Genomic DNA, 21,346 nt, shown 5'->3' with positions numbered 1-21,346 from the left:
AAACTTATACAGTGATGTACATCAATTATTTCCCAATAAAACTGGGGAAAAGAAGAAAGAAATAGTGCGGAGGACCCCTCCTAGGTACAGAAAAAAATCTCAAACACCAACCTTAGAAACTCTCTCTTCTAAGGAATACACTTTAAATGGGTGAATTTTATGGTATGTGAATTATATTTCAATAAAGCTACTAAAAAAGAGAAATAACCAGTATAAGTTATCTAATTCTCAGAATGAATTACAAAGAAAACTTCAGTTATCTTCTTAAACAAGGAGCCACCAGCCATACGTTTCATAAAGAGTGAAATTTTAGAAATAGATATCTTAGACTATAGAAGGAGTCTAAAAGAACTTCTAAACCTTTGCCAGAAAAGAGGCAAAAGGCTGACAGGTAAACTATTAGTATTATGCTGTCTCCTCATCTGCCAGCACAGAATTATCTATCACACCTATTCGTTCTTACCAAGACAAGTAGTATCGCTTTAATTTTTAAAGTTGCTCACTTGCTTACCACTATACTGACACCATCATTAAGCTTATTTGTAATTCTTTCTACTCTTTCCAACATTTTTAGAAGTTCCTGATAGTCTTAGAATTAACACCTCATCTTAAAAGGTGTTTCTACAAATAAATTGAAATTTGTCAGGACGCATAAGCTCCTAAAGACATGAACGATCTTTTCCACTTACTCTCATCTGCCCACAGATAACCAAAAACTTTAATAAATACTTGCTCCAACTCAAAAGTCACCAGATTGAAATGCATTAAGGAAAAGAAGGTCAGTATAAGCCTTGATTTTAGACAGAAAATTTTTCTATTTAAAACTAAACTCCAAGTTCCCAGCTTTTTGTATCTCCTTACATCTGAGAAATGATGCCATTTGAAAACATTCTTTTAATTACAACATATAATATAATCTAAATATAATCCAACCAATGCCAATCACACAGGGTCTGGTTAAACACAAGAGTACAGTCAAGGATTAGAATATCTGGTAGTGGTCAAAAAGAAGGAAGTGACTCAACATGATGACATGAAGCAAGCTTTATAAAATTAAGTGTAAAGCAAAGAGTAATAAACTCCCACTTGTGTTTTTAAAAACACATACATATCTGCTTATATATAACAATAGCGTTTCCCCTGGGCAAGGGACATGCCTGGAAGAATGGGGCAGGTGGCAGATTTTTCCCAAGACATCCTTTGGCACCTTTTGAATTTTGTACGTCTGTACATATTTTAATTTTGTCCATGTAATTACTTCTTCAAAAAGTTGATTTTAAAATATATAATACCTTTACATTAGCAAATTTTCTTTAAAATTCTAATTCTACATCAGAATTCTAAGGTCCTGGTAAGAAGTGATCATGCCTTAAATTTCTATATACCCATATTGCCTCACATGTATAGTAGGCACCCTAAAGTAGTAACACCCACCATAACACTATAAGTGAGGTTAAGAAAACTAGAAATTAGTAAAAGGAGACCTTGCATTATTGCATGGTTAATAAAATGACCAGAGCGAGTCTGTGCAACTCTCCAGCTATGAGTTCTGCAGGGCTGTCCCATCCATCCAGGTCGCAAACGCAGTTTGACTGAGGGCAGCTTCCACTCAGACTTAGATTCAAATTCAGATTACTTATCATCGCTTGATTATATGCACATTGTACCAATATTTCATATCCACTTTATATAACTGTGTAAAAATAACTCCATGGCAATGTGACATCATAGAGACTTATATGTCATTCACTTTTCTTTCTGTTTTAACAAAAATTTTGCAATAAATTTAAGAATGTTCCCTTTTATAATTTTCAAATCTAATGTTTGTCCTCAAGAAAACTGAAAGCTTCAACTGCTATTTAACATGAAATGCAAGTATTTTCTTAAAGTAAATAAAATCTTTCATGATTTGAAAATATACTTTCAGGCGACTTCAGAACTGAGAAACATGGCAGTCATTTGATTCTGAATCTTCCCTCTCCATCTACTCTTCCCCCAAAACATAAAAATCAACAAAGGAAAACAAATAAAACCACACAAGACCTACACTTTCAGTAATTACTGAAGTATAACTAGGAGACAAAAAACACTATGACCTTCAAATTACCTGTAAGTAGAGATAAAAAGAAAAAATTTCAACAGATCTTCTACAGCCTTCTAGCTGCTGCAAGCTGGTAAGGGCAGAAAGTGAGTAAGGAGTGGCTTAAAAGACTCCATTCCAAAGAGTAGAGGGTAGCAGAGGACTTGGAGGAAGTACAGACAAAATCAACCCCAGAAAGTAAAAGCGCAACAATAATGCCAAAATTCTGTACAGGGTCTGGTAATCCACAGCCCTGGGTACGAGGAGGGGTTTCAGATGGGAGGAACCAAAACTGACAGCCTTGGAGAAGCAAGGGGAGTATCTTCAAGGGAACATCATATTTAGAGAGATGTGGTACTCCTTGTAGACAAGGCAGAGAAGGGAAAGAATAAAAGAAGAGGAAAATTAAAGATCCTATAGAAATGAAAGAGAAACAAGACATGCCATGTCTTCTCCCACCAAAGACACCACCACCCATAAAACAAATAGCACAAAAGAGTGTAGAAGTGACAGAAAAGAACACTCTCAAACTAGGAACTCTTTCCAAGTAATAAATAGGAACAGAAAAATGCAGACCAAGTCCATAAAAACTACTGCAAAAAGTCAGAAAATGTAAATAAAACTTTTCTTCTGATGAAAAGTCTCCCCCACAAAACCAACCATGATCTTGAAGAAAAGTGTAACACAACATTTCAAACTGAATTAAATACTGCCAAACAAACATCTTGGGTTATAAAAAAATATTTGAATCAGAAATACAAACACTAAAAACATAAATGGACAAAGAACAAGAACAAATGAAATAAGAGATGATCAAACTCAGACAAGAACTAGAACAACAAAACACATTAAAAAATGAAGGCTAGGGGCTGGCCCCGTGGCCGAGTGGTTAAGTTTGCATGCTCCGCTGCAGGCGGCCCAGTGTTTCGTTGGTTCGAATCCTGGGCGCGGACATGGCACTGCTCATCAGACCATGCTGAGGTGGCATCCCACATGCCACACCTAGAAGGACCCACAATGAAGACTATATAACTATGTACCGGGGGGGTTTGGGGAGAAAAAGGAAAAAAATACAATCTTTAAAAAAAAAAAACATGAAGGCTAAGTTATAAGGTAGCCAAAGGAGAATAGAGAACAGAATCAAGGGGGCCAGCCCTGTGGCCTAGCGGTTAAGTGTGGTGCACTCTGCTTCAACAGCCTGCGTTCAGTTCTCAGGCCCAACCTACAGCACTCATTGGCAGCCATGCTGTGGTGGTGACCCACATACACAATAGAGGAAGATTGGCACAGATGTTAGCGCAGTGTACATCTTCCTCAAGCAAAAAGAGGAAGGTTGGCAACAGATGTTAGCTTGGGCAAATCTTCCTCAGCAAAAAAAAAAAAAAGAGAGAGAGAGAATAGATTCAAATGAAAGCTTAATAAAAGCCAGTGAAGAAAAGCAGGAAAATAATCAAGAGAATGAAAATGAAATAAAGACAGAAGTTGAGAAAAAAAGATCACAGAAATAGTGGTTAAGATGGAGAACAAGCAAAGGGAGCCAGACCTATGTATAATTGGTGTCCCTGAAGAAGAAAAATTAAAACAATTAATTTAAAAAACCCTAATATTTAACACTACAATCTAAAAAAACTTTCCAGAACTAAAAGATCTGAATATATAGACAGAAAGGGTCCACTGGGTACCAGAGCAAAGTGACCCAGGACAATCAAGTCTGAGTAGTAAAAGTAGTAAACTTGAACAATAAAGAAAAAAATCCCGGAGCCAGCCCGGTGGCGCAGCGATTAAGTTCCACTTCTGTGCGGCCTGGGGTTCACAGGTTCGGATCCCAGGTACAGACATGGCACTGCTTGGCACGCCATGCTGTGGTAGGCATCCCACATGTAAAGTAGAGGAAGATGGGCACGGATGTTAACTCGGCCAGGCTTCCTCAGCAAAAAGAGGAGGACTGGCAGTAGTTAGCTCAGGGCTAATCTTCCTCAAAAAAGAAAGAAAGAAAGAAAAAAAAAAAAATCCCCAGGGCCTGCAGGCAAAAAGAGAAAACAAGCTACAAAGGCAAGAGAACTGGCATCAGATTTCTTTAGAACAACATAGAAAACCAAAGCAACAGCAGAGCAGCATTTGCAAGAAACAGGAAAGAAAGAGTGACCCAAAGATATTATAGCCACTCAAGCTGTCCTACAAGTATCAAGGCTATAGAAAAACAGTTTAGAACATTCCAGAACTCATGGGATATACAAACCTGCCTTTCCTGAGGAATCCACCAAAGAGTAAGATTTATATAACCAAAAAATGACTAATAAAACTACACAAGAGGACTGATAATAAGCATTCCATGTATTTCTTTCTAGAGTGATGGCTAAAACAAGTGTGGGTCATGGGTTAAAAAAAATGTACTTTTAACTGTTTTTCAAATAAATGAGGAAATCATTATAAGCTACTACATAGTAAATTCCACACACAGAAAAAGAATGCAAAGCATTTCAAATGCTTTGACTATTTATTGAAATTTTCATTACATTGATCATGTTATAGCATCTAAAATGAGAGGAAGCTGATTGCAGAAAAAAATCATTATGAAAACTTCATAACAAGACAAAAGCATTAAACTTAACATGGTTAGTCACACATGGAACATAGTAGGGTAGTGGAAAATAGATTTTTTAATGGTAATACTTTCAAATTTAACTATCGCAAAAGAAAATATTTTTAAAGCTAGAGGAAAAGTTTATAATTCACATTTAAGGCATGAGGTTATTATTTAGATAGTTCAAAATAGCAGATAAAAATACATTTTACAAAAAAACATGATTTCACATAAATTTACTTTCTCAGTAAATGTTGTCTCCTGACCTATATTCAGACGACTCTATATACATACAATACAGAAATGGGGATTAGGGACCATAAATACACTTGTAAAGATCATTGATGCCAAAATAATAAACAGCCACAACAAGAGTAACACATTTAACATTTGTTGATTACTTACTACATGCTTATAGACTGCTCAGCACAATCTCATTTAATCCTCACAAAAAACTTACGAAGATGGATAATTTATATTATCCCCATTTTATAGCTGAGGACATTGGACATAGAGAAACACCTAATTTACTGAAAGTCACAGAAATATAAGTGGTGGAACCAAGACTGAAATCCAGATCTGACAGATTTCATGGTTCATGCTCTTAAATCAGTATGGCATTCTACATGCATATTTACAATAAAATCTCATTTAAATACAGTAATTAATTTACCCTAGAATATGTTTCTCATAAATCATATTTCTTTGCTTACTTTACTATAATGAGTTTGCCTTCCTTAAATTTATACAATAATTTACTACTGAGGAAAGTAGTCCAGTCTTTCAGATAAAGTTCAAACTATTTTAAAAGGCATAAAAGACCAAATTATCCCTCCAGCCACCCTGTGACCCTTACCACTCTGCCCCTGGATCTGCTGCCCACTCCACCCTACACGTAAATCTTCTGTTCTAGTTGTACTGAAAGACTGGCAGCTTCACGAAGCACACACGGTTCTTTCTCACTTCTGAGCATGCCCACATGCAGTTCTCTCTGCAGGGCAACTCCCTCCCCACCTTATTCTCTCAACTCTGTCTGGAACTATTTTCTCCTTACCAACCTTCAGGGGCCACTTTAGGCACAGTGTCTCTGGGGAAGTCTTCTTAAGCACCCACCAACGTGCCCCTTGTCCATATTTTTCCTGTGTTTATTTCTATCACAGAATTTACCATACTGTATTATAATTGTCTATTATTACCTGTGTCCTTGAGTGTGCCAGCATAGTACCTAGCAACTAGAATTTTTTAAATGTTAATAGATGGGAGGAAAAAAATGCTTGATGTGGTTACTTCAAAAGATAATTTATATTTATAGAGCTGACTCCAACTATGTATACAACAATAGTATAATTATCAATTTTAATACCTATTTGTTATTCATTTGACATTTGATGGCAAAAAGGAATATTCTTTTAGTTAACTTTTAGATGACGCATTAGTACAAAAAGTTTCATAATACTATTAGAGAACTATATTATTTAAAGGAATTTACCATATATTTTTCTTATTAAAAATATAGTTCTGTGGTTCCACAGAAGAGTATACTGATGAGAGAGTAAACTGGTGAGATATCTTGACAAAAGTCTGTCATTGATCATCATGAAAAAGAGCTAAGCTATCTCGCTGGTCATCAACTCAGTAGTTGACTTCTAGCCATGTCACTAAGAGACATAGTTTGTTACTTTCTTCCCTCCTTGATGTTACTGTCAAAGGTTAGAATTTATGCCCTAACATCCTAGTTTATGATAATTGCTGTATCAATGAATATAACTAAATGTTATCCACGAACACAGCTAAATGTTTCCAAAATCTCTCTCTTTTTTCAGCGTACACCACCTTCTCAAGTGAGTAATGAGTTCCTCTGCTAATTTAAAACCACTTGTTTTATCTTATTTCTCTAAATTTAAGGGGTACCCCTCTCTACTATTCTACCTGAAAAATAAGCCCATGTTCACCTTATCCATACATTTCACAGTGCCTACATAATAATTAGTTCACAAACAGAAAGAAGATTAGTTTTTTTCTGATTGGTACAGGAATTAAATGTTTTGGATAAAATGAAGAACTACATTCTAATCTACCCAGCATTAAGTATCCAAGCAAAGGATACTACTTAATTAATGAAAAAATAAAAGACCAAGGTAAGTTTTAAAAGATATGTGAATCAACAGAATTTTAAATTCCACTTATTCAAAACATCAAATAGCAACAACAAAATATATAATTATAGAAAGACAATAAAACAATACTCCATCAGTCCTTTCCTCCTGATTATCCAGACAAGATTAAAGAATACTATAATATAATGTTAAAGCAAACCATTTTAAACCATAATAACTTCTCTTCCTAAAATTACTGATTAAAAACTCTAAAAGAAAAAAATAAAACCAAAAAGACTAAGCTGTTTTTAAAACTATAAAAAAGCAAAATGTAAGAGGAAGTTTAATAAGATGTTCTCAATATAAAAACTTTATGAAGTACTAAATTAAAGTAATAAAACTTTTTTAAAAATCACCATTCTTTAAATATATAAAACACGTCTTTCTTTCAAAGATCTGATATCACAATATCACAGATTTTCACAAAGCTGAGTCACTAACCTGTATGTTTTCATAATAAATTTGTAGTAATAGTTACCTTCAGATCCCATGATGAAGTGATGGATATCAGGGCCTGTTGACATACGAGGTCCTTGACAGCTTTTTTCTATTATACCTCTAGGTGTTACCATTTTTATATGAACCACCTGTTTAATACAAAGCACGATGTAAATTCTAGACATTTGTCAGTGAATGGTGTGGGGGGTGTGTGTGTGTGTGTGTACATACATCCATATATATTTATGTAAAATACTACTTTTTAAATATTGGGTTAAGTGATAGATGGTAGGGTGCCCTTCAGAATTCTAATATCTTTTAGTAATTCTTAGACTAAAAATAAATTTTATTTAACTTTAAAAGAGGGAAAAATCAATCTAAGATAGTTATTAGTTTAGGTATATTCATCATCTTAAGAACTGAAAAACACACTTCTTTAAACTAAATTTAGTCTAGGGTTATCCATGTGGCAAAGAACTAAAAAGAAGAGAAAAAATAGCAATGATCATACTTTAATAGGCTCATTCTTTCACTTATTTAACAATATTTATGAAGTACCACTATTCATGTCAAGCATTGTTCTAGATGCTTAGAATTCTAAGAAAAAATTTATTCCTGCCTTATCTCCACCTTCAACTTGTTTACTTTGCCCACTAAGTAGAAAAGAGTGAAAAGAATGAAGTACTGATTACGTTCAGGTGAAAACTGGAATGAAGAGGGAGATGCATTGACTGAGAAAAAGAGAGGGAGAGAAATTATGTGTGACATGTCCAACAGGTGAGAAAGTAAGTATACCGGAAGAGGGCATCACTCAAAAATAGTTTCTGAGATGAGCATCAGAAATGGTTAGGTAAAAATCCAATACATTTTTAGAATGATTTTTTGACAGAAATAAAAAAAGTCTATTTATTGTTGAAGGAATGAGCAGAGGACATCAATAAGCAATTCACAAAATAAGAAATAAAAATTGCCAGTGAGGTCATTTTAAAAGTTCAGATTCACTAGCAATTTAAGAAATAAAAAATTAAAAAACATAACATAAATTAAAAGTCTAGTAAAATAAAGATTCTCATAGTGCTAGTAGGACTGTCAATTGGCACAAAATTTCTACAGGGAAATTTGGGTGTAAGCATCCAAAGACTTAAAAACATATAAACATCTTGATCCAATAATTCAAGCTCTAGGAACATACCCATGAAAATGATTAAAGATGTATGCTAAAGAAATTACTAAAGAAGATATTTTTCCCTTTGTTTTCTATAATTTTGAAATTAATAATAATTTAAATGCTCCTTAATAGAGTTACTTTAATAAACCATGAGTTATCAATAAAAGAGAATTAGGTGGACTCTAAAAATGATTGTGCAGGGGCCGGTCCCGTGGTCACTCTGCTTCAGCGGCCCAGGGCTTGCCAGTTCAGATCCTGGGCGTGGACACAGCACCGCTCATCAAGCCACGCTGAGGCGGCATCCCACATGCCACAACTAGAAGGACCCACAACTAAAAATATACAACTGTGTACCGGGGGGCTTCGAGGAGAAAAAGGAAAAATAAAATCTTTAAAAATGATTGTGCAAACCTATGTTCATTTACATATTCATATGTTGATAATATATTTAAGAAGCAAATTAAACACAGTATGATCCTTTTTCATCTTAAAAATTAGATACAGACGTGTTGGTGAACATGCCTAGAAAAAAGTTTTGGAAGAATAAATACAAAGATATTAAAAGTGTCAGTAATTATTATATGTATTTAATATACATAACATATCTGAAGTTCCTTTGCATAGTGCTTCATAACTGAAAAGTCTACCAAGGCACCTTTCATAGAAGCAATGGATTATTGCTAATGTCCAAAAGCTTCAGCTCTATAGTATCAGCATAAGAAATCATAATCATTTAATCAGAAATGCTCAGGAAATCCTTTAGTGAAGATATTAAAAAACAAATTTGAATTGGACTATAATTAGAATTCCTTACTTGAAAACAAGTAGAGATCAGAATTTAAGATGAAAAGTTTATCCCACTGTACATAGAAAGCACTGAGACTTCTCAATTTTCAGATTATAATCTTAAAAATTTATACTAACGAACTATCTTCAGCTTTTTCCAAACAGTTAAATGGGTATTAGTATCATCACTTATTGTACTTCAAAGAAGTATGTGCCAATATTAATTAGAGAAACATTTAACACACTCAAAAAGTTTAATTTTTTTCATGAGTTCCATCTGTAGCCACATAAAGAAATCTAATAAAGTTTTCATAAAAGCAATTAAAGTAAATTAAGACAGTTTCAGTGGAAATTATATAGTACAAAAAAATTTAAGTTAAAAATAAAATGTCTACGGTAATTACTAATGCAAATAAGTACATTAGGATGTATGCTTATAATTTGTGGCCTTTAAATATCTCCAAAAAAGGATTCAAATAAATTACATGCTTTAGCAGTACTAAATGTACCAATATATCAAATATTTGCTTAACTCTGATAAGGCTCTTAACAATCCAACAGCAAAAGGATCAAATTCTCTCCTCTGAAACTGAATTTGCTTTTTTTTTTCCCCAAAGATTTTATTTTTCCTTTTTCTCCCAAAGCCCCCCAGTAGAAAGTTGTGTCTTTTTAGTTGTGGGTCCTTCTAGTTATGGCACGTGGGACGCTGCCTCAGCATAGCTTGATGAGCAGTGCCATGTCCACGCCCAGGATTCAAACCGGTGAAACCCTGGGCCACCAAAAAGCAGAGCACGCAAACTTAACCACTCGGCCACGGGGCTGGCCCCATGAATTTGTATTTTAATGCAAAAAAAGTGTGATTTCTAAAATATCCTCAATAAAAAAAATAAACAGGATAATGTAAACATTTTTAAAGTGTTTATAATACAGACACTTAAAGTCTTAAATTGCTGGGTGTTACCTATAAAGGACCAGACTATTTCATTAAAGATTTGATATTTCTAGCAGCAAAGATATTGATGAAAATGTTGAAACTTCACATTTGAAACACAAAGCTCTAGGAATAATGTTAGGAACATCATTTTAATAGTCTCATAAATTAAACTTCTTTTAAATTGTTACCAAAATATTGATGATAAGGGAACTAACATTTATGAAGCACCTACTACACACAAGGGACTCTGCTAAGAGTTTTCATTTTATGTCCTTTACTTCGTATAATAATTCTATACATCAATTATCATTATTCTATTTTACAGAGTAGGAAACTGAAGCTTAGAAAGTGAACTAATTTGCACAAGATCATACAACCAATCAATGGAAAAGCTACAAATGATACCTAATTCCTAACCAGGATGTTCATAGTTACACTATTATTACACTAACTCCCAGAGCACTGGCACCAGATCAGATAAAACAAAATGGTGTGCACATAAAATATCACAGGTCATAGTGCCACTTACTAGAACATTGTCAATTGGGCTTTTTAATTCTATACAGAGAAAGTTTTTTTCAGAAAAATAAATATAAAATCTTCTAAGGCAAAAGAATGGCAATGAGGGGCTGGCCCCGTGGCCGAGTGGTTAAGTTCGCGCGCTCCGCTGCTGGCGGCCCAGTGTTTCGTTAGTTCGAATCCTGGGCGCGGACATGGCACTGCTCATCAGACCACGCTGAGGCAGCGTCCCACATGCCACAACTAGAAGAACCCACAACGAAGAATACACAACTATGTACCGGGGGGCGTTGGGGAGAAAAAGGAAAAAATAAAATCTTTAAAAAAAAAAAAAAAAAAAAAAAAAGAATGGCAATGAGAAAATCACCTAAATAAATGGACTAAAATCTTGAAAGAGTTGAAGACCAAGGTGCCACGAGGCATATAAAATAATATGTATATATTCTATAAGTTAGATACTATGAAATATCTACCAAGCTTAAAAATCAGTCACTTGAAAAGGAGCATCCTTAAGTAATGACCACAGCTGTCCTTTAACTGCTTCTATTATACATAGCCAACACGACTATAATCAAAAAGAGGTATACTTTTGGGGGACTCTACCATCCAACTCAATTTTTAAAGGCTTTAATCACTTTATAATAATCTTAATATACTAATGAATTATTATATAATAACTAGAAAAAAATTTACCAGGTCCTCAATATTGCCATAGATATTCTTCTTCATGCCTGATGCCCGAGTAGATACCCATCCTCCCACAGTGCTGAATTCCAGGGAATCCGGTTCATGACCTGTACAATAACCACTTTCTTTAAGCTGAAAAACAAAAATGTGGTATTTTACTAGTGAAAATGGTCCCATTTCACACAGCATTCAACACATTAACTCTTCCCACTTCAAAATTTCCATATGTCACTGGAATTTGGACTATTAAAACCCACATAGAAAAAGAAATACTTTTATCCAAAAATATTTTTAAGCTTTTGCCTAGTGGAAAATCTTGTAAAACTGAAAAGTATGGGCCAAAAGACAGTTTATTTTCCAGAGGTTCACTAGCCAACCTTACTCCTTACATCCTTTTATTTTAAAAGCGAACTACCCTCCCTACTTTTTTTTCCCCACAAATAGACAATTTAAATACTTATGGAGATCAGATTATGCTTAAATAACTGCCAACTTCACCTAAACACTTTCAATAAATAAAGCACTTAATCTCTTGTTCTCTCTACCCTAATATAATATGCAGCAGGCCTGGAGAAAATCCAAGCAAATTGCCTGTACTTAATTCTCTCAAGGAGTCATGTGTTTTAATGTACAGCCATCTGGCTAGGTTTCCTGCATGCAATACCGTCATTTATTTGTTACACAGATCATGCATTCCTGTACATTAAATAGTCACTTGTTTCTCATTTTTCTATATTAGCTTGGCTTTACCATCTGCACAGCACCTGAGGTTGAATGGATGCCCTTTACTACAACAACACCAAAGCCATCCCACTGAAATCATTTTAAAGATTCAGCCATCTCATGTCAAACGGTACACACACAACCATCTGCATACCCACTGTCTACAGCACTCAAGCCCATCAATCTGTGTTGACCATCTTGATAGTCATCCAGTTAAGCAATTGCTTCTATTTTTCAAGTAAGCCAGACAAAGATGTAGAATATGTAGCTATGTTTGTATGCACGTATCTAAGTATGGTGTAAAAGCTGTAATCCAAAATTTGAGAGCCTATTAGGTTAAACATAATTTGTTAGCTTTCACATACAAGCAATGCAAACTATTTCTCTTTTCTAATTTTGTTGCTAGGAAAACAAGATTTAAAAATACATCAATTGTTACATAATATGTTTTTTTCTAAATATTCAATACATTTATTTAATTTTAAAAGGTTAATAGCCACCTCAAAATAAGTAGCTTACACACATGACTGAACAGGTTAAAATGAAGATTATCAGAACACTATTTTATATTTCTTCCTTAACTCCCAAACAATCTATATTCATATTATTTACTCTCAAAAGGCTACTGTTACTTAATTATTCTAAAATTAGGAGAAGAAAAAGAAAAGCTATTCATGGAGAACTTAAATGTGCTAGGCACTGAACAGGGAGTTTTCAGATATTCTCATGACGAAATCTCCACATTACCTATATAGAATCAAACCATTAAATACACGTTTAAACTATTTCTATAAGTATATCCAATATGAGATATACAATTAATTTGCCTCTTATGTCTGCTAGGTTACTTCATTACCTTCTCCAATTACTAGTAGCTCCTATGAGCCTAAAATTATGTAAAGCAATGAAAATAAGGACACACACACACAAAAAAAACAGTCCCTATGCTCAGGGAGCTCTACCTAGCAAACCAATATAAATCTACCTCTTTGTGAAAATCTGACTCACTTCCTACTAGGTAAGTGAGGTAAATGTAATGGTTTCTTTTTTTTTTTGAGGAATATCAGCCCTGAGGTAACATCTGCTGACAATCCTCCTCTTTTTGCTGAGGAAGACTGGCCCTGAGCTAACATCCGTCCCATCTTCCTCTACTTTATATGTGGGACGCCTACCACAACATGGCTTGACAAGCGGTGCTATGTACGCACCCAGGATCCAAACCAGCAAACCCTGGGCCACTGAAGTGGAACGTGCGCACTTAACCGCTGCACCACCAGGCCAGCCCCAATGTAATGGTTAAGAAGGTGAGCTTGAGACTTGTCATTTACCCTTGCTAGAAAATGTGCATACTATAGTATGCTAATTCAGTAAGAAATGACTCTTGGCATACAGTATGTACTTAATAAATGGTATCTATGATCATATAAATTCAGCAGCTTCCCCTTTTAAAATTCTATGTGTTTGTTAACACCATTAACTGCTAAGAAAAATCTATTGAGAAAGGTCTATAGATTTACTCCATACTTAACCAAATATTTTTTTTAATAAAATAAAACAGTCTCTCTACTCCATCTATACGCCATGAAGCTCGATGGCAATAAGAACTTTATCTTACTTCTGTGTCCTCATTCAATATGGAAACAACAAATATTTACTGACTACTATGTACTATGCTTCGGATACATCACTAAACAAAACAAATCCTAAATTGTTGAGCTTGTATTATAGAGTCAGAGAAGAGAAATGAAATTAACAAGAAACATAGTTAAATTAATACAGAACAATTAGAAGAGAAATGTAATGGAAAAAATACAAAGTAGAGCAGGGATGTCCAACTCTACCCAAGTTGAAGTAAAAGGGACTAAATTTACTCTCCCACCTGAAAAGGACAAAAAACAGAAAAATCTTAGCAAGCTAAAGTTTTCCAAACACTGGACATGAGGTAACAAAGAACAGTGACCCCTAAGAGAAAGCAAACAAAGGACGTGAGCGCTACGACTGCCCCTAGCTTACTGCTCCAGGCTGCAGCGCAGGGAAGAGAATCCAGGCGGAACTCGGCAAACACTGTGAGTTGAGGAGACGGGGTTAGAGGTGTGGGAAACCAAGGTCTAGAACTCACAAGAGAAAGCACTGAAGGGGAGACAGTAGCACAGAGAGAGCCCGGAGAACGGTAAAGGTCCCCCTCCAGTAGTCGGCAGAGTACTGAAAAGCACATACAAGTAAGGAAACTACCCAGGACCAGAGGAAAAAGTGCTCCAAAGAGATCGGAGAACAGCACCTCACAGCACTCACAGAGGGCCAGAAATAGTACCTGATCCCACCAGCCCGGCTGTGGAAACTCTTCCTTCACAGAGCATGAGGTAGAAAACCCAGGAAGGTCACTGCTCAGTAATGGGAAATGATTAGCCTCAGACTGAGCACTGCTCCAAACCCACGAGAACTAAAGGATCAAATTGTTTCCAAATAACTGCATCCCAGAAAAAAGCTCAAGAATATTGACAGAATTGAAAAACACCAAGACCCAACAAGATAATATTGACAACAGTTGGCGTCTAATAAAAAATTACCAACCATACAAAGAAGGAGGAAAATACAACACATACTGAGTAAAATAATCATTATGAGGTGAATAAATAAAACTAACCTGGAACTAACACAGATGTTAGAATTAGCTGACCAGGGTGCTAAAACAGTTACTGTAACTGTATTCCATATGTTCAAAAAGTTAAGTAGAGACCTAGAAGATATAAAAGGACTCAAACATATAGAAATGAAAAAGACAACGTCCGAGATAAAATATGCTTGATGGGATTAAGAGCAGAATACACATAGGAAAATAAAAGATTAGTAAACTGCAAGACATAGCAACAAAAACTAAAAGAAAAAAGTGAAGTGAAAAGAGCAAAGTGAGCTGTAAAACTTCAAGTAGTCTAATACGTAAGTAAAGAGAGTCCCTAAGGGTCAGGTAGGGGAAGGGGGCAGATATTTGAAGGAGTAACGGCCAAAATTTTCCAAATTTGATGAAAACTATAAACCCACAAACCAAAGAAGCTCAACAAATCCCCAACATAAGAAACAACACCAAGGTCCATAATAATCAAATTGCTCAACCAGTGATAAGAAGAAAATTATGTACACAGGAATAAAGATAAGGGTAACAACACATTTCTCCTCAGAAACAATGAAATGAGAGGACACTGGAGCAATATCTTTATATCACTGAATAAAACAAAATGACACTGTCAATATATAATTCTATACTCAGTTAAAACATCTTTAAAAAACAAAAATGTAACCTCAAATTAATAAGCAATTCTAGCAAGGTTACAGGACACATGGTTAATATACGAAGGTCAATTGCTTTTCCATATACCAACAATGATAAAGTGGAATTTGAAATGAAAAACATAATATATTAGCACCCCAAAAAATTAAACACTTAGGTATAAACCCTAACAAAGATTACACAAAAGATCTATATGAGGAAAACTACAAAACTCTGATGAATGAAATCAAAGAAGAACTAAATAAATAGCAAGATAGTGTATGTTTGTGGAAGACTGAATATTGTCAAGATGTCAGTTCTTCCCAAACTGAGCTATAGATTTAATGCAATCCCAATCAAAATCCCAGCAAGTTATTTTATGGACAGAGACAAACTGATTCTAAAGTTTATAAGGAGAGGCAAAGACCGAGGATAGCCAAACACAATACTGAGCCAGGAATTGGACGGACGCTACCCAACTTCAAGACTTACTACAAAGCTAAAATAATCAAACAGTGTGGTACTGGAGAAAGAATAGACAAATAGATCAATGGAACAGAAGAGAAAGCCCAGAAATAGATCCCCATAAATATACTCAACTATCTTAGACAAAGGAGCAAAGGCAATACAATGGAGCAAGGATAGTTTCTTCAACAGATGGCGCTGGAACAATTGGACATCCACATGCAAAAAAAAAAGAATCCAGACACACACCTTACACCCATCACAGAAATTAACTCAAAATGGATCATAGACCTAAACGTAAAACACAAACTATAAAACTCCTAAAACATAACATAGGAGAAAACCTAGATGACCTTGAGTATACTGATGCCTTTTTAGATGCAATACCAAAGACACGATCTGTGAAAGAAATAATTGATAAATTGAACTACATTAAAATTAAAAACTTCTGCTATGTGAAAGATAATATGAAGAGAATTAGAAGACAAACCACAGGCCGGGAGAAAATATCTGCAAAACACACATCTGATAAAGGACTATTACCCAAAATACATAAAGAACTCTTAAAACCCAACAATATAAAACAAACAACCCAATTAAAAAATAGGCCAAGACCTTAACAGACACTTCACCAAAGATAGCAAATAATCATGAAAAGATGATCTACATTATATATCATAAGGGAAATGTGACTTAAAAGAAGATACCATTACACGCCTATTAGAATGGCCAAACGCCACATCACTGATAACACCAAATGCTGGTGAGGAGGTAGAGCAACAGGAACTCTCATACAATGTTGGTGGGAATGCAAAATGGTACAGCCAGTTTGGAAGACAGTTTGGCGGTTTCTTATGAAACTAAACACACTCTTACCATATAATCCAGCAATCGTGCACCTTGGTATTTACTCAAAGGAGTTGAAAACTTATGTCCACATAAAAACCTGCACACACATGTTTATAGCAGCCTTACTGCCAAACCCTGGAAGTAATCAAGATGTCCTTCAATAGGTAAATGGATAGATAAACTATGGTACATCCAAACAATGGAAAATTATTCAGAGAAATGAGCTATCAAGCCATGAAATGAAATCAAGTCCCCTTAAATGCATATTACTAAATGAAAGAAGCCAATCTGAAAAGGCTACATAACCTATGATTCCAACTATATCAAATTCTAGAAAAGGCAAAACTATGGAGACAATAAAAAGATCAGTGGTTGCCAGGGGTGGGGAGAAGAGAGATGAACAGGCAGGGCACAGAGGACTTTCAGAGGAGCAAAATTACTCTGTATGATATTACAATGATGGATATATGCCATTATACATTTGTCCAAACCCATAGAATGTACAACACCAAGACTGAACCCTAAGATAAACTATGGACTTTGAGTAATTATGATGTGTCAATGCAGGTTTATTTTTGGTAAAAAAAAAAATCTACCATTCTGGTGAGTGATGTTGATAAGGGGACAGGGAAGCTATGCATGTGTGGGGGCAAGGGGCATCTGGGACATCTCTGTACTCCCTCTTAATTTTGTTGTAAACCTAAAACTGCTCTAAAAAAATAAAGTATTAAAAAAAAAACAGATGAAGTAAAGACATTTTCAAACAAACAAAAGCAGAAAGAATTCATCAACAGCAGACCCACACTAAAGATATGTTAAAAGAAGTCCTTTAAGCAGAAGGAAAATAACATCAGATGGAATTAATGGCACCAGAGCAGGTAACTACATGGGCAAATAGGTAAGATGTTTTCTTATTGTTTAAATGTTTTTAAAAGATAACTGACTGTCTCAACAGAAATAATAACAATATTCTGTAGGCTTTACAACATACATAAAAGTAGAATGTATGACAATAATAGCACAAAGGAGACAAGAGGAGAGGGAAACATAATACTGTAAGGTTCTTATACTAAACTCTGAAGTGTTATATTATCACTTGAAGTTAGACTATTTTAAGTTAAATATGTATACTATAAACCCTAAAACAACCCTTAAAATAACAAAACAATGGGCTGGCCCCGTGGCCGAGTGGTTAAGTTCATGCGCTCTACTTCAGAAGCCCAGGGTTTCACCAGTTCAGATCCTGGGCACGGACATGGCACCACTCATCAAACCATGCTGAGGCAGCATCCCACATGCCACAACTAGAAGGACCCACAACTAAAAATATACAGCTATGTACTGGGGATTTTGGGGGAGAAAAAGGAAAAATAAAATCTTTTAAAAAATTATAGCTAATAAAGAAACAAAGGAGATTAAACGGTATCATAAAAAATATTCAATCCAAAAAAAGGCAATAAATGTGGAAAAGGACAAAAACAGATGGGAAATATAGAAAACAAACAGCAAGATGACAGTCTTAAACTGAACCACATCAATAAACCACACTGAAGGCAAAAGGTCTAAATACGCCAATAAAGGTAGAGATTGTCAGTTTAGACAAAAAGGAAAAGACCAAATTTTATGCTGTCTACAAGAAAAGCACTTTAAATATAAAGACATAAATTGGTTGAAAGTAAAAAAAGGAAAAAAGGAAAAAAATATATCATGCTAACAATAGTCAAAAGAAAACTGGAATGGCTATTTTACTATCAGATGAAGTAGATTTCAGAGCAAAAATATTATCAGGAAGAAAGAAGGTCATTTCATAATGACAAAATGGCTCATTAATCAAGAAAATATAACAATCCTAAGCATTCCCCTAATAACAGAGCTTTAAAACATATGAAGTAAAAACTGATAGAACTGCAAGAAAAAGTAGACAGATCTACAATGTTAGTTGGATGTTTTAATTCCCCCCTTGATAATTGATAGAACAAGTAAACAGAAAATAGAAAAAACATAGAAGGTCTGAACAACGCTATAAATTAATTTTGACTTAACAGACATTTATAGACTACTCCAACCAACAGTAGAAGACACATTCTTCTCAAGTGTACACGGAATGCTTACAAGATAGACCCTATCGTGGGCCATAAAACAAGTATCAATTAATTTGAAAGGATTCAAGTCATATAAAGTATGTTTTCTGAATGGAATTAACATAGAAATCAATAACAGAAAGATGTCTGGGAAAATCCCCCAATCATTAGAAACTAAATAACTTGTAAGGACCCATGGGTCAAAGAAAAAAATCAACAGGAAAGCAGAAAATATCTTGAAATGAATGAAAATAAACAGACATATCAAATTTGTGGGATACCACTAAAGCAGTAGTTGGGGAAAATTTATAGTACTGAAAACCTATATTAGAAAAGAAGAAAAGGCCTGACATAAATTACCTCAACTTGCACCTTAAGACAAAAAAACCTTTTGACGAAATCCAAAATCCATTCCTAATAAAAACTCTCTGCCAACCAAGATAGAAGAAACTTTCTCAACTTGATAAGGGGCATCTACAAAGAAAAAAAAAACTATAGATAACATCATACTTAATATTTAACATCTTAAAGGACTGAGTGCATCTCTCTTAAATCAGAAACAAGACAAGGATGTCCACTTTCTCCTCTTTTCAACACTGTATTAGAGGTTCTAATCAGGTGAGAAAAAGAAATAAAGGCACACATATTGGAAAGGAAGAAGTAAAACTGTCTTTATTCACAAAGGACATGATCCTACATGTAGAAATTCTAATGGGAACTACAAGAAAACTTTTAGAATTAATTAGTGAATTTAGCAAGCTTACTAGATTAAGATCTATATACAAAAATCAATAAAGAATACTCAGAAATTGAAAAAACTTTTAAATACCATTTACTATAGCACCAAAAATACATAATACTTAGGGATAAATCTGATAAAAATATGAAATATTTGTACACTAAAACTATTAAGACACTGCTAAGAGAAATTACAGACCTAAAAATACGAGAGATATACAATGTTCGTGGGTCAGAAGAATCAATATTGTTAAGATGTCAGTTCTCCCCAAATTGATGTAGAGAGTTGATGCAATCCCAATCAAAATCCCAAGAAATTTTTTTTTTACATAAATTGAGAAGATGACTATAAACTTCATATGGAAATGCAAAGAACCTGGAATAGCAAAAAAACTTTGAAAAAGATTTATGACAAAGCTACAATAATCCAAACAGTGTGGTACTGGCATAAAGATATACAATAGATCAACGGAACAAAATAGAGTCCAGAACTAGATGCACACATATATGGGCAACACTTTTTTTATGATTGTGAAAAGTCAATTCAGTGAAGAAAAGACAGTCTTTTCAACAAATGGTGCTGGATATCCATATGCAAAAAAAATGAACTTCAATCCATTCCTCACACCATACACAACAATTAACTCAAAAATTTTCAAAACTCAGAGACTTGAATATAAACTAAAAGCGAAACAAATGCGAGAAATTTTTTGTAACCTCAAGTTAAGCAAATATTTCTACATACGACAGCAGAACCAACATATATAAAGTAAAAAATTAAGTACATTGAACTTCATCAAAATTAAAAACATCTACTCTTCAAGACTCTGTTAAGAGAATGAAAAGACAAGCCATGGACCGAGAAAAAACATTTGCAAAGCATATATCTGAAAAAGAACTTATATCTAGAACATATAAAGAATTCTCAAAACTCAAAAAGAAAACAAACAACCCAATTTAAAAATTGGACCAACAATGAACAGTGAACAGACACTTCACTAAAGGAGATATATGGATGGCAAAGAGCACTTGAAAAGATGTTCAGCATCACTAGTCATCAGAGAAATGCACATTAAAACCATAATGAGATACCATAACACACCTACTAGAATGACTAAAATTTAGAAGGCTAATAATAACAAGTATTGACAAAGACAGAGAGAAACTAGAACTCTTATATAGCGCTAGTGGGAATATAAAATGATGCAATCACTCTGGGAAAATGTTTGGTAGTTTTCCAAAAAGGTAATTAAATATCTACCACATGATTTAGCCATTTCATTTCCAGATATTTACCCAAGAGAAATGAAAGTACATGTCCACGCAAAGACTTGCACATGAATGTTCACAGCAGCTTTATCTGTAATAACCCCAAACTGGAAATAATCGAAGTGTTCAACAAGTAAAGGATAAACAGTGGTATATCTATACAATGGAACATTGCTGAGCAATAAAAAGAAATAAACTATTGATACATGCAACAACATGCATGAATTTCAAAACAATTATGCCTAGTGAAAGAAGTCATACTCTCATTCCTCCAAAAAAAGAGTACATGATTTGATTTTAATAAAACTGTAGGACATTTAAACAAATCTACAGTGACAGAAAGTAGATCAGTGATTGCCAGGGGCAGAGTAAGGTTAGTGTGAAGAGGACTGATTATAAACAGGCAAGAGGAAACCTTTGGGGTTGGTACATGTGTTTATTATCTTGATTGTGGTGACAGTTTCATGACTGTATTCATATGTCAAAATTTATCAAGTTGTATATTTGAAATGAGTGTAATTTATTGTATAATAATTATACCTCAATGGAAATTATTATAAAACAAAACAAAAATGAATGACTTCAAGGATTTTGGCCCAAGTTG

At 34.4% G+C, this 21,346-nt stretch overlaps 1 protein-coding gene across 3 annotated transcripts in view; it reads right to left on the bottom strand.

Moving 5' to 3' along the window:
- Positions 1-21,346, bottom strand: part of AGPS (alkylglycerone phosphate synthase) — a 139,449-nt gene that overhangs the window by 61,475 nt on the left and 56,628 nt on the right. For all 3 annotated transcript variants that reach the window (XM_023622056.2, XM_070241276.1, XM_070241275.1), the window contains 2 exons: positions 11,359-11,484; positions 7,299-7,407 (listed from right to left, as the gene is read on the bottom strand). In XM_023622056.2, the coding sequence (XP_023477824.2) occupies positions 7,299-7,407; positions 11,359-11,484 (235 nt within the window). The remainder of the gene's footprint in view (positions 1-7,298; positions 7,408-11,358; positions 11,485-21,346) is intronic.

This window comes from Equus caballus, chromosome 18 (genome assembly GCF_041296265.1).
Source record: "Equus caballus isolate H_3958 breed thoroughbred chromosome 18, TB-T2T, whole genome shotgun sequence".
NCBI lineage: Eukaryota > Metazoa > Chordata > Mammalia > Perissodactyla > Equidae > Equus > Equus caballus.
This window is presented reverse-complemented; position numbering and strand designations above follow the sequence as displayed.